Consider the following 14,490-nt stretch of genomic DNA (forward strand, 5'->3'; position numbering starts at 1 on the left):
GTTTGTAGTCCGTTTGTTCATTGGTTCCCCTTGATTAGTCTCCCCATATGTGTCTTATCTTGTTAAGCTTGATAGCCCCCTGTGTGTATATATAGCCCTAGTTTTTCTTTAGTTCCTTGTGAGTTGTTGAATGTTATGGTTGTCTGTTTGCCAGTCATTCTGTTCTTTGTTCCCTTTGGTTTTTCCTTATTGTTTGGTGTGTGTGTGTGTGTGTGTGTGTGTGTGTCAAAGGATATCAGGCAAGAGAGCTCTAATGAAAGATGATTTCTGTGCTCTGATCCAAGGGGCAAAATGTCTATTTCTGGTTCCTCATATCAATACACATCCACCGCCGGCACCTCTGTCAGTAGCTTGGAAAATCGGCGCTGTGCTTTGTATGTGAAAGTGCTCTCACCAGCCTTTCAAGAAATAAAGACAGTAATGGATTAAGTTGTTTACAACAAACTGCATAATGCTCATTAAGAATAGTGATAGAGATTCTCTAAGCAGTCAAACGTATATGGTAAAACGTATTTTGAAAAATGACACTAAGCTAGTTGCTTTCTTAATTTAAAAAAGTGCTTTATCTTTAATACATTTTTAGAAGAATGTGTGTGTGTGTGTGTGTGTGTGTGTGTGTGTGTGTGTGTGTACTGTATATACATGCATAGTGAAAAATTATACTAAGTTATTAGCTTTACTAATTAGCAATAATGTGTTTTTCTTTAAAATTATATTAGAAATGATGTAATGTGAAAATCATATATACTGTTGTCATTATGTAGATATTTAAACACTAATTTCTCTTGATTTTTTTAAATTTTCTAAAAAATATATATTTTTATTTTTATTTTCTCTTTATTTTTTGTTTTAATTATTTTATTTTTTATGTTGTGCTTTTTGTGCATGCTTTTTGCCATAATGCAAAAAGCCATTTCATGCTATTTAGCCATTTCATGCTTATGTGAGCATATTTTCGCACATATTTATGTTTAACAAGTTTAACATAAATTAAACAAGTTTATAGATAGTAACTGAAGTAAGAATTCAATGCATTTCCTTTTCACATAATGTCAGTGCAGGAAAGCAGTCAGATAGGGCACGTTGACTGTGAGTACTCATCCAGAATGTGTGAAATATAAGCAGCAGAAGTGTGATGCCCTCTAATAATTAAACCTTCAAATGACATGACAGCTCCTAGCTGATGATTACAGAAGGAGACGTGCAGTGTTTATGAGTCAGATGCATATTGGAAGCATTGTGTTCACATGTTCACCAGAGCTGTTATGAGTAAAGCATTGCTACCTATCCTCCCGCTTATTATTCAATCCATCATTTTTCATTGGTTTTCAACATTAAAATCATATGCGCTTGGCAGCTCCTTGATCGAGCCATGAACCACAATGTCTGTGAAGCATTGCAGGGTGACTGTGACGATCCTCATAATGGAGAGATGAGCTCCCTCTCCTCTACATCCCCTCAACATGACAACACTCATATATCACAGAATAACCTCTGGCTCACACTGATCAGGATAGTGCTAATGCAAAATCAAAGACGGGCAGAGTGACAGATACAAGACAGGATTGGTTTTCAGCAGAGCTAAAATCCATGTGCGAGGATTACTTCACTCAAAAATTAGCTGTAAATGCTTATAGAAAGAGGCTACAAATTTAAATGTGCAAGTAAAAAGGATAAATGCAAATTGGAGTATACATGGCAAGAATTAGAAACCCAAACCATTTGAGATCAACAGAAAGTTGCAATGGAGGTTTGTGCGGCTTCAGGTCAGCTCAACTAATCATATCAATTAGGACTGAGGCTGTTATTTCTTGCTCTAAAAATGCCTGACAAATTGTTCAGACATGCATATCATAAAGTTTTCGTCATTTTGACTTCAGTTTTGAGGACATTGGTGAGAAGTCCTCATTATACCTAAACCAAACCAGTGTAGTTGACTACAACTGCCTAATGTGATAGTAGATGCTATTGAATCCTACTAAAATAATAATAAAATAATTCTGAATAATACTAAAATAACACTAGTCCATTTTCATCATATGGACAAAACAGTAAAAACATTCTTTAAGATATCTTCTTTTAAATTATGACCATTTTTCATTTTATCACGTTCACTCTATGCCAGTTTCTCAGACATCAGGAAAGCACAAGTTGTTCACAATCATCAGGCTTTCGTTACATCTTACGTTAGTCTCCAGAAATGGCTAGAATGGAGAACATGTCACATGTCAGCCCGAGGGGATATACATGGACCCTTGTTGCCTTGTTGTGAGTGACAGTTCAACAATTAAACTGACAAGGTGAACACATTCACACACGCTGGCCCCGCAGCCTCTATCTAAGGAGACTAAATGCACTGTAGATTTCATAACATGCAAACAGCATGCAGGCTTTGGCCACTCAGATGTCCAATCATTCCTGTATAATGGAAGCCAGGGGGGCATTGAAAGGACAGACTCTTTCTCTCATGCTTTATTCCTGATTGCTCTTAGAATAATTGATGATGGAGACTTGCTTGTTTTTCATTACATTGTAATAATCCATAGAAAAATTAAAAAGGTAATATTCTGCCAGAACATTATTTGTTATGTTTACGGATATTTCTTTTAAATCTTAAACCAATCACGGGTAAAACACATGTGAAAAATCAATATGGAAAATTACTTCAGATTTATTTTTCTTGAAAATTGTTCCACTTTTACACTTTTCTTAAAGTATCAAATGTTCTCTGGAATACTTGACTCTGATTGGTAAATCATGGCATTCTGTATTTAAATATTTTTGTATAATAATGCTAAACTACATATTTGACTGACATGTCATGCTATTTTTTCTTGTATAATAAACTAATAATTAAAAAGTTGTAAATAAAATAGAGATTATTGGAGTATGTTTTTCGAGAAAATATTATTTAAGCCTTCCTACTTAAAAAATTCATGTTTTATTCAAAGTATTTCTCGACAGTTCTTTGTAATTATTTGTAACATTTCTGAGTGAAAATTGTTTGAAAACATTTAAGTGTACATTTTCGCATAACAAACCCATTTGGGGTTATACAAATCCTCTCTTGCTCACTGTATCAGGGTTTATTTTGCAATAATGACTGGCTGACTCAGTCCTGTTCCACTTATCGGGCCGAAAAACAGCTTAAATGTGTTAAACGAACTTGCCTCTGGAATGTAGGCCCTTGGCAGTTCATAGCTCATGATAACAAGATGTAAGCTCAACATTAGTACCATCTCTTTCCCCAGCAGACTGAGGAGATTGCAAACCTTTGAGGCAGACGACTCTTTGATATCCGCAGAGATGAAGGAAATAGCAGTTGCCTGTCAGCACGATCAAGGTTTTCTTAGGTGTGCCAGGCTTTTGATGAGGTACCTTTTAGCAGTCCGAGGCTCAGAGGTAAGATAGAAAGCAGTGCCTCATTCAACAGCATCTCCTTTTGTGTTAAGCATGGTTTTTATTCTTCAATACGTGCATCATCTCACTGGTGCCTCTATTTTCTCTTTTAGCCGTTTGGCTCTGTTCTCTTGTTAAACGCAGCCTTGATGTGGGTCAAACACATGTATCTGAACATGAATTGTTCACAGCTGCTTCTTTTTAGCGATTACATTTTGAGATTTTTTGTAATATCTAATTTCATAGTGATTTCAGCAAAATAAGAAGTGCCTCAAATATGAGGCACTTTGACAAACCGCTGAAATTTCTTGCCTTTCATTTCCTTAATAGGCTTGAGGTCTTTCTTTCTGGTGCTCTTGCTCTCTTTCCCTCTCTGTCTGTGTCATTAATTATTAAATATCAGAGAAAGCCTAATCACATCTGAACAGTGTGACGCCATTAAGTAAATTGTCTGAAAAATTGGAACAGTGCAGCATACAGAGCTTTCTCACTCAGTTGCTGCTCTCTGAAAGACGTCCATCATCTCTCGGAAGATACGGTATCATTCTTAACATACCGTTTTCTACTTTACCCATAGTTGCCTTTTCTGAAATTGGCAAATGTGAAATGTTTCAAATGTGGAATGTGTCTGTGTACATTTTGAGTTGAAATGTATTCTATAATAAGGGATATAATAGGATATTCTGTAATAATAATATTTATATAATAATATTTCATATGCATGAAATTGAAGTCTAAAAATGATAATTGCAAACAGGGTTTTATAGTTAACTGAAACTTAAATGAAAACTTACATATATACATATACAGTGGGTACGGAAAGTATTCAGACCCCCTTAAATTTTTCACTCTGTGTTATATTGCAGCCACATTTAAAAACTACTAAAAATGACAAAAACTACAAAACTGCTAAAACTGTTAAAATGAAAACAAAAAATATAAAAATAAAAACTGATTCAAAATACTCATAAAAACTATAATAGTATCTATGTGTACAAATGATTATTTTATGTGAAATCTGATGATTTTTTAAGTTGACACTCTAAGCTACGAATAACTATGAGTAATTGTAAAATACACTTTGACAATTCAGAATTTATTTAGTTAAAATACATTTGAAACATCCAGTAAAATCATATTTCAAATATTTAGTGCATTTGTTTTTTTTTCTTACAAAAGTTATCACAAACTGTACACATCATAACAACATGTATAGCGATCATTTAGTTGTCGTGTGCAAGTATGACAAAGAATCACTGAGAAGCAGTTCATCAATAGCAAGAACAAGAAGTTATCTCAGGAAGTTGAGCGCTAATCAAAACAGTTATACAATTTTTAGAGGCCATTACACAATATATGCAAACTGTGTATAAAGTTATTCAAGATCACAAGCCCATAGTTCAAACCAATCACCAAACGATCCATAGAAATGCACTTTAACAACATAACAATTCGAAGAAATCCTCAAGTATATACACACGCCGGCAAGTTAAATGAAATAAAAAATAATACCTCTCAGAAATAATAGGTGTCGACATTTCGAAACAATATCTAATGTACTGGTATCAACATGCTACAATACTTTATCTTTGTACTATCACGCCGACCGAGCTCTGGGGCAGAAACACTGTCTTGTGCAAATTACAGTTAACAGTACACAGCCGTTTGTGTAATTGCCATGATTGCATTATTACTTAATGGACACACCAGAATACACTCAGAAAACCCAATCATGAGGGTCCAGCTTTAAAACATTAGGGGCCTCATTTATAAAGTGTGCGTATGCACAGATTAGATTTTAGAGTGTGCGTATATGCTTAAATCCACACCAACGCTCATATTTGTAAAAACTTCCTTTGATGTGGAAAAGTGCTTAGCGTCACGTCAGGGTCTGAGCAGATGTACCCACTTTTTCTGAGTACTGCAGGTTTTTGTAAATGTAAGCTGTTCTTCCAGCTCGCTGTTCTAAATTAAAGGATTTGGATGATGACTGGTGATCTTTTATATGTTAATGACATTAATTAGCGCGCAAGTTCAAGATCACATCTGAAAGAGAGGCGTATGTGCATTTTCTGTGCGTACATTCATTCTATGAATCACACGTATGCATATTTGAGAGATGATTGTAAGTCAAATTTAGGATGGTTTCTGCGCAACATTTTATAAATGAGGCCCTAGGTGTGCAATTACCATGATGCACCATATTATTTGCATACCGACTGAATAGATGCTGGATGATTTCACACAATGAATACTAATTCTCTGACATAACAAAACTCAACCACACGGATACTAATCAACAGACAAAATTCACTCAAATGAAAAGTAAATCAAGGCTTCTTTATTGTCCATCCATTTTAAATGACCACTGAGCACTTTTTCCATGAATTGGTTGGCAGTGCTTCACCTCTCTTTTTGCAGAAAAAGATGTTTCAATCACTTTAATTGCTTTAGATTTTATTGATTCTTTGAAAATAATGATTTTACCCTGAACCAATTCATCCTTGACCCCCCCTAAAGAAAGCTCATCCATTTTTTTTAATCATGAATGACATGTCAACATTGATTTCCCTTTGACTGTCATCTGAAGATGGATCTGCATATGGTATATTTTGCTAATATTCACCTGATGGAATCATTTATAGCACCTTAACAGAATTACACTCAACTTTCCAACAGCGGGATCGCTCTGAGGGTGCCAGACACCATTAAAAGTTAATTTACTTGTCTAGTTTTTCAAACACTGACGTTTTTCGCTTGTAAGAGTTTTAGAAATTGTAAAGGAAATCATTTTTGTCTGCAAGCAGTGACATTTAATAATACATCAATAACTATAGGACGGAGAACAGGAGTGGGATGATTGTTTTTAGATTTGAGAATTTAATATTAGGCAAGTGTTTCATATATTTAAATATTATTCTGCATGTTGATAATATTGGTAATGATCAACAATTTTATTGGTTTTTTTTTCTTCAAAAACAACTACAATAAAACACGCTACATCATTTGGCTACTGTATTAGTTCCTTTTGACTATAATTTTCAGCACATGCTACCTAAGAAAAAAAGAAAAAAAAGCCTAATTATAATTATATTTTGGTATGTTATGACAGCTCTTAAGTCAACTTTTAGTGACCTACTGCTTGCTATATTTTTGTGCTTTTTGTAATATATCAATACCTTCATGAAGCTTCTTATCCTCTTATCCTATATGTTATTTTAAAGCTGAATTATTGTAATATTTTCCATTTATTTACCAACTTTAAGACGTTCAAGTATGATGAGCACATCATTAAATGTTAATGTAATCAAATAAAATTTTAATACCTTTAAATCAGTATGCTACAACAGTTTTATTCAAATAAAGAGTCTTTAGAAACATCAATTAATGAGCAAATGAATCAGTTAGTAGATGTTTTGAATATGCTTTCTCCTTCATAATGCCTCTCAGAGTCATGATGACAGATGGAATATCCATCCTGTCTTAAATGGATAAAACAGAAAGGTGTATACTTTTGACATCCCAGTGTTTTATTTGATATAAAGAAGTGTTGTTTTATATCAATTGTAAAGTCTTCTTAATATAAAGAAAGACAGAGGCTTTATAAATAATTGTAACAATGTTGACATCTCCATTGTTCTCCATTTAATCACACGATTGCATGAATGTTTTGCATTCCAAACAGGTCTTGATTTCATATTCAGACACCTCTTTTTTCACTCCCCTAACCCTGCATCAAATTTGTCAAATGTTTTCACCAGACAGGGGAATATGTATTTGAAATGTTCAAGAATATGAAATGATAAGCACTCTCATTTCATGTGTCTGTAAAATGATATGTCATCATTATACTGTCAAACAGCAAGAGGCTTCACATTATTTCACTGTCAGCTTCAAAGTGACCTGAAAACTATTGTTTTAGGAGCTCATAAACTCAGCACCAGCAAAATGTCAAAGAAACTGACAGATTTGGAAACTTGACTGTGTCTGTAGCAGGCATACCAGTAATGTTTAATTCTTTTCCAAATAAAAATGCAACAAGCTACAACTAGAGAAAAATATACCCTATTAAATATACAAACCAAATGTGTTTTGCAGTTAGATTTGTGTGGACTCCAGGGTGTTATGGGGTCTGTGGAGGTTTTGGAGATGGACATGATCCTTGACTCTCAAAACTGGATGCTCTTCCAGGCCACTGCAGGGACAGATGATACCAAAATATCGCAACAGAGTAGTTTAGGACATATTAGACTTAAATACACTTGGCAAATGGATCAGAATTAGCCCAAAGCACTATATCAAGGCTCAATCTACATAACACAGTTGCATTAAGTTGTCATCGTTTTGACTCCTCCATCTTACCTTCCAGGGCTCAATACTATGGATATTTTTCTTCACTAGTTCACATTTTTACCACCCTGTCAACATTTGTACTGGTCCCAACATAAGATATTTGTAGATGTTCCAGAATTTTTAGATGTAATTTTTAGCAACATACATGTGTAAAAACATAATAATAAGGTGTAAAAAGATATTAAAAAGATTGCATTGGGCCCAGTGAAAATATATAAATAGTTTTTCGCAATTAATTTGATATTGAAAAAAATACTCACAATTTTGACAAAATTGGGTAATGATAAATCTGCAGAACAACATTAATCAATAAATCCCGCAAATCTAAATTTTTAAATTTTGCATGGCATAAAAACTACATAATGCAACATCTTTCCTATTGGGCAAGTGCAAGCTGGGTTCAGTTTTCTGCTCCACTTTCTAGTTTCTCACCTCACAAAGTGCATGCCAGTGGGTGATGGGCTTGCGTGGATAAGCCAGCATCTCGTTCCAGTGGTTCCTCCCAAGACCCTCTGCATCCGGCCCTGCCCTGCATACTCCTATCACTTCATTGTGTCCAACTCTGAAAGAGAAACAAAACATAAGACTTTGTTTTAGAAACCATTTGCAGTGGCCAGTGGTTTACTATCTTTCCAACACATTTTATAACAGAAAGTATGTGCATTTTTGATCCAGATAAAAAGACTAAGGAAACCAGTGGAAATAATAGCGATCATACTTGATCAACAGGACTTTTGCATAAATGGTCCCACATCCACCCACATATATATTTTACTCCTTGATGGTTGAGCGATGTTTTGATAGCATAATCTGCCCTTAATTACAGCATAGCTTTCTGATTTAATAGACGTGCACAGCAGAGTTTTATAAGGCCAGACTGAAAGATCTCCATTAAGATGTTTGTTACAGTCGCCAAGCATGAGTGGTTTGCTAGCATGCTATCTGACTTAATATCATAACCATCATCATAATTATCATCATGTCAGAATAATTTATCTTCAGCATGCTATAAATTTGTATGGTTATTGTTTTAAAATGACCTTAAGGAGCAGGGACTGACCTGTCGTAATCCATCACCATGATGGACAGGCTGACCTGCTCCACATTCTCAGGTGGGATGTCGAAAATTATGGCCTCGTTATAGACAGGGTTGAGTGTGTTCTTTTTGGTTGTCGTCTTCCGCTTCTTCAGTCTCCGACCATCACATATGAGGGAGACTTTAACATATGGATCTGTGGAAAGAAGCAAAGTGAATGTGTTTGGAGCTTTTCGGATCTGAAACATGAATATAAAGGTTTTTCCACATAGAAGAACATAGCATTATACATTTTTTCCTTTTTAGCTGTCTTAACATGTTCTGCTTGCGATATGACAAGAGCCCACAGGCATTTCAATATCTCACAAAACATGCTTAGCATTGATGTGTCTGGTTGATGACTTTTCCCGCTCTCATGAGAACTCATACATAAACTAATTTTTAACTTAATAACATGCATCAAATTAAAAATTGTATATCATTTTGGGTTTGCAGAGACCCAGGCATAAACAAAATGCAATTAATTTTCACATTTCTTCTGATTGACTGTGGAAGGAAGCTTCTGCCAATAGTCTAATTGGATTTATTTTATTGTATTTTTCTACAATACATTTTTGTATTTACAAACCTTATATAATTTATTGGATACCAATGACATTTTTAGTGCATGTCTAAATACAAATACAAATGGCGCTTAAGGTTTCAACAGTTTCTGTCTACATAAAAAAATAGGAAAATAATAAAAAATAATAAAAAAGGAGAAAATTGGTTCAAAAGTTCCTACTATTATTTTCACTGTCATTTGAATGTCTCAGGGGTGTCTAATCCTGTTCCTGGAGGGACAGTAGCATGCAGAATTTAAAGGGGAGATCAGATGTAAAATTCACTTTTACATGGTGTCTGAACAAAGATGTGTGCTGGCAGTGTGTGTACACAACCACCCTATAATGACAAAAATCCACCCAAGTGCTTTCTTTTAAATCCCCAAAAATCACTAGCACTTTCTCAGATCAAGCCATTCTCAGATTCTAGCCAGATATACTTCACACATGCAGGCCAAGGCCCCTCCCACCAGGATTGTTAACTGGCATGGCCGTTTTAGCATTGACCCGCCCTGAGTGAGCTGTAATCACTCCGCCATTGTTTCGACACTGGAGCAGGGGTAGACAAGATTGTCTCCTAAGCGATTGAGGTGTTTTGTTGTTGTTTGGATGTAATAATGAACATAGCAGTCGTCATTTACTCCCAACATCTGAGCCGCTGAAGATGCAGTGGATTACTTTTTTTTTTAAGTGAATGCGCCCCCGATCTACCTAAATTTGTCTATGTTCGTGCAAATCATTCGTGATCCAGCTTCACCTACAGAAGAATTGCCTTTCCTAATAATGTGCTAGTTAGCAAGCTCTGCAACGAATGCGCTAAAGTTTACAATCTTAGAGAACTGCTTGTCACCCCATGGAAGAGAGGGGTGGGATGAGCAGAGCTCATTAGCATTTAAAGGGACATGCACAAAAACGGGTCGCTGTGAACAGAGCTGTTTTCGATCAGATAAAATGGGTGTTGTTTATAGACTGATTACAGACTTTTCGTTAAAGGGGTCATTGGATGCCCATTTTCCACAAGTTGATATGATTCTTTAGGGTCTTAATGAAAAGGATATAACTGCGTCTTCAGCGGCTCAGATGTCAGGAGTAAATGACGACTGCTATGTTCATTATTACATCCTTCAACAGATCACCTCAATCGCTTAGGAGTCATTCTTGTCTACACCTGCTCCGACATCGAAACAATGGCGGACTGATGACAGCTCACTCAGGGCAGGTCTAAGGTAAAACGCCAGTGTCAATCAACAATCGTGGAAGGGGCCTGGGTATGTGTGACTTCACACATCCAACATTCTGAGAATGGCTTGATTTGAGAAAAGGGTTATCATTTATAGGGGATTTAAAAAAAACACTTGGTGTATTTTTATCATTATAGGGTGATTGTGTACACACACTGCCAAGACAACATGTAAAAGTGAATTCTGCATCCGATGACCCCTCTAAGACCCTAAAGAATAATATCAACTTGTGGAAAATGGGCATCTGATGTCCCCTTTAACTCAAATCTTAACTTTTGGATTACTGGAAACTTCCAAGCAAATGTTTTGGGGTATGCTGGAGTTAATGTGAGCATAAAGATGGTAAAATTGTGAGGGACAGGACATGAGGGTTAACACTGACCAGAGTAGCCGGTTATGTCCATGGCTTTCAGATTGCGACACTTGATGACGGTAAGGGTCATGCGCCCAGCCGTGGGAAGATAGCAAAGGGAATACATAATTTCACCCAGATCAACACTCTCCTGAAAGAAAGAAAGAAAGATATTGAGAAGAAAACTTGTGTAGCTGATAGAAAACAAGTTGATTGTTGGATGCCAAGAGATGGCTAAAGTAATGTCTGCACATCAGTGTCCTAAAATAGCATTCAAAATGATTGATTAAATGATTTGCAGGATCTTCAGCATATATTGTTAGATGATTTTTCGCTTAAGAGTCTCTCTAGAGAGCACTTTATGCGACTGCAAACAAAATCCTTATCGACTGACTCTCCAAATAGACTTTTGTTTGCCTCGCCAGCAACAACATAGCTTGGGAGATATTGGACTAATGTTTGCTCATCAGGTTTAAACAAATCCCTATTCTATATTAAATCTAGAGAGAGGATATGTCTGGAAAAACTTAAGAGAAAAAAACTCAGTGACTCAGAAACAACTACATAGTTGTTGAAAGAAATATGACTCTTCTAAGAAAGCAAGCTTTTTCCAGGAAGACTTTAAGACTTTCATAACGGTTGTGTTTGTGTGTGTGTGGAAGTGTGGTGACGTATACTGTGGGAAGTATAGTTTGGGTGGCTGGTTCTTGGTTTTGAATGAGACAAATCTAGCTTCCCTGACCTTTATTAGTTTTGCAGAAGCGGTAAAGATTATTCTAAAAGGCCAGTGTGTATTTTGGTATTTACAGCCTCTCACTACTGGAATAAGACAGCCATTATTCTTTCAAAGGCAGCTAAAGATAGTGATTAATCTGTCCAAGTAAAGATTAAAAACCGATTGCGTAATGGGGAGAAACATACATATGTAACCACTGTTGTACTGTGTTTAAATTTCAGGTGTACCACTCTTCCAAAGCAATGAATTTTCCCAATACCATTGATCACATACAGTGTTCATTTTCTTTTTTTATTAATAGTTTTTGTCTGATGTTTTTTATTATTGAAATATTTCATCATATTTATTTGTATTCAGTTTTACTCTACAATGGCAATCTAAACTACCGTGCAGAAGATTAGGGTAATTTTAATGTTTTTGAAAGAAGTCTCTCATGCTCACCAAGTCTGCATTCATTTAATACCATAAAAACAGTAATATTGTAAAATATTATTAGAGATTTTACTGATTTCTATTTTAATATATATTTAAAATTCAGATTATTCCTGTGGTGACAAAGCTTAATTTTCAGCATCATTACTCCAGTCTTCAGTGTTACATGATCCTTCCGAAATCATTCTAATATGCTGATGTGGTGCGGAAACATTTCTTATTTTTATCAAAAACAGTTGATGGCAAAACAGCAGCATTTGTTTGGAATAGAAATCTTTTGTAACAATGTAAATGTCTTTGCTGTCACTTTTGATCAGTTTAATGCGTCCTTACTAAATAAAAGTATAGACCTTTTTTTTTTTTTTAAATCATGCTGACCTCAAACTTTTCAATGGTAGAGTACATTTAGTCAACAAAAATAACGGTTTAGTTACCAAGAAAGTGCAAAATGAAACCAAATATTCAAACATTTTATGTTAATTAAGTATCATTTACTTGATACTTGTTAATGTTCTATTAAGAAAAATATATTTTTTTTCTAGATAAATCGGTGCATTATTAACATCTTGTGGTGTTCTTGTCATATTTTTTGCCAACAGTACTGTAAATTTTAATTGTCATTATCATGAAGCACATTTCCTTATCTAGTAATCATTATTATTTTTAAAAAAGCCATTTGTTAACAAACACTGTTGTCTCTAATTGACAAGATCAACACAGATTATATATCAGATGAGGATATGGTACCTCCTCTGTTGTAATATGACGTCAAAACCCTTTCTGTCACGTCCTATCCCCTCCTCTGACTGCTCTTGTTATCCACACCACAACTGTTGAATACAGAGAGCCACAAGCTAGTTCTAGAGTCACGTCTCCTATCAGCGTTCGCGTCCAAAACAATTCACAAATCTTTTTGGGGCAATAATACCCTTCCTGTTTTGACTGGCCAACTTCCTCTCCTCCAGATCTGAATGGCCTTGTGCCACAGTAGCAATGTGCTCCAAAAAACAGAGAACAAAATTAGACCTTCAAACGTCAGCTTAAGATAAAATAGAGGGTTTCAATGTGCAGTCGGAAGTGTAACAGATCAAGGCTGCAATCTATGGCTCTGACTATTTTAGGAATTGAGAGTTACTAGCTTCTTTCCGCAGTCGGGGGCCTAAGAGCAGCTGGTCTGGTTCTGAGAGTCAGTTTTTGTCCCTAAAGGGCAGTTGTGATGCTCTCATAATGGAGCACAACAGGTCGAAGCCTCTCCACCGCCTTTCCAACCCCAAACATCAGTACTTTTGTATTGTAGCTATGAGGCAAAGCAATAGTCAGTGAAGAGAATGAGAAGGAAATAGCATGAGAGTGATCCAAATGTTAGCAAAACACAACGGAAATGATTTGACAGGCACCGAAATGTGCATCCCTGTCAAGCAAACAACAGGAAAATGAATAAATATGCTGAAAACAACACAATCAGGAAATGAATGAGCCCGAAAGAGACTGATGCGTCAAACAAGCAGGAGGAGGAGATTGTGTTTCCCAAACAGGAATGAGTCACCACAGATTTCTCTCGATGGTGAACAAAATGAAACGCTGTCACCATTCACTTTGTCTTTGAAGCAGGAAGTCAGTGGGACATCATCACTCACTGTAAGTGAGGTGAGTGTGACAAACAATGCCTTTCACCTCAACAGATCATCTAGCAGTTTAACAAGTCAGTATATACAGTATGTAATAATATATAACGTCAATCCTGTGTGTATATTACCACTTAAACTAGGGTTTAATGTTTCAGTTGATGTTTGAAATCATAGATTCTGAACTAAGTACCCAAACCTTTTTCTTTACCCAACCTTTACACCTTTTTTCTTCAGATAACTAGTATGCTCATCATAAGGCTAAATACTTTTGATATTATTCAAGTGCTAACTATTAAAGTGATAGTTCATCAAAAAATAAAAAATAATAATATTATTTATTCAACCTCATGTCACTCCAAACCTATATGACTTTATATATGAAATACAAAAGAGGATATTTTGAAAAATGTTTTGTGTTGCAGTCCATACAATGAAAGTCAATGGGGTCCACTGGGGTTGTTTAGGATCCCATTGACTGGTATAGTAATTGTACTGTAAACAAAAACAATTGTAACAATCTTTAAAATACAATCCGTGCTCAGCAGAAGAAAGAAAGTCATACAGATTTTAAAGAGTAAGTAAATGATGACTGAATTTTCCTTTTAAAGGGGTCATATGATGCTTTTTTAAAGATCATTATTTTGTGTATTTGGTGTAACAGAATATGTTGACATGCTTTAATGTTCAAAAAACACATTATTTTTCAAATAC

General features: G+C 35.4%; 1 protein-coding gene across 1 annotated transcript in view; it reads right to left on the reverse strand.

The window, feature by feature from the left end:
- Window positions 1-7,418: 7,418 nt before the first annotated feature.
- The window catches only part of LOC107658793 (synaptotagmin-10-like), a 15,097-nt gene continuing 8,025 nt past the window's right edge, over window positions 7,419-14,490 (reverse strand). The window contains exons 4-7 of the mRNA XM_016447441.1: window positions 11,014-11,134; window positions 8,813-8,984; window positions 8,185-8,314; window positions 7,419-7,594 (exon numbers count right to left, since the gene is read on the reverse strand). Coding sequence (XP_016302927.1) covers window positions 7,523-7,594; window positions 8,185-8,314; window positions 8,813-8,984; window positions 11,014-11,134 — 495 coding nt within the window. The 3' untranslated portion in view covers window positions 7,419-7,522. The remainder of the gene's footprint in view (window positions 7,595-8,184; window positions 8,315-8,812; window positions 8,985-11,013; window positions 11,135-14,490) is intronic.

The sequence above is a fragment of the Sinocyclocheilus anshuiensis genome, unplaced genomic scaffold (assembly GCF_001515605.1).
Source record: "Sinocyclocheilus anshuiensis isolate Anshui unplaced genomic scaffold, SAMN03320099.WGS_v1.1 scaffold283, whole genome shotgun sequence".
Classification (NCBI taxonomy): Eukaryota; Metazoa; Chordata; class Actinopteri; order Cypriniformes; family Cyprinidae; genus Sinocyclocheilus; species Sinocyclocheilus anshuiensis.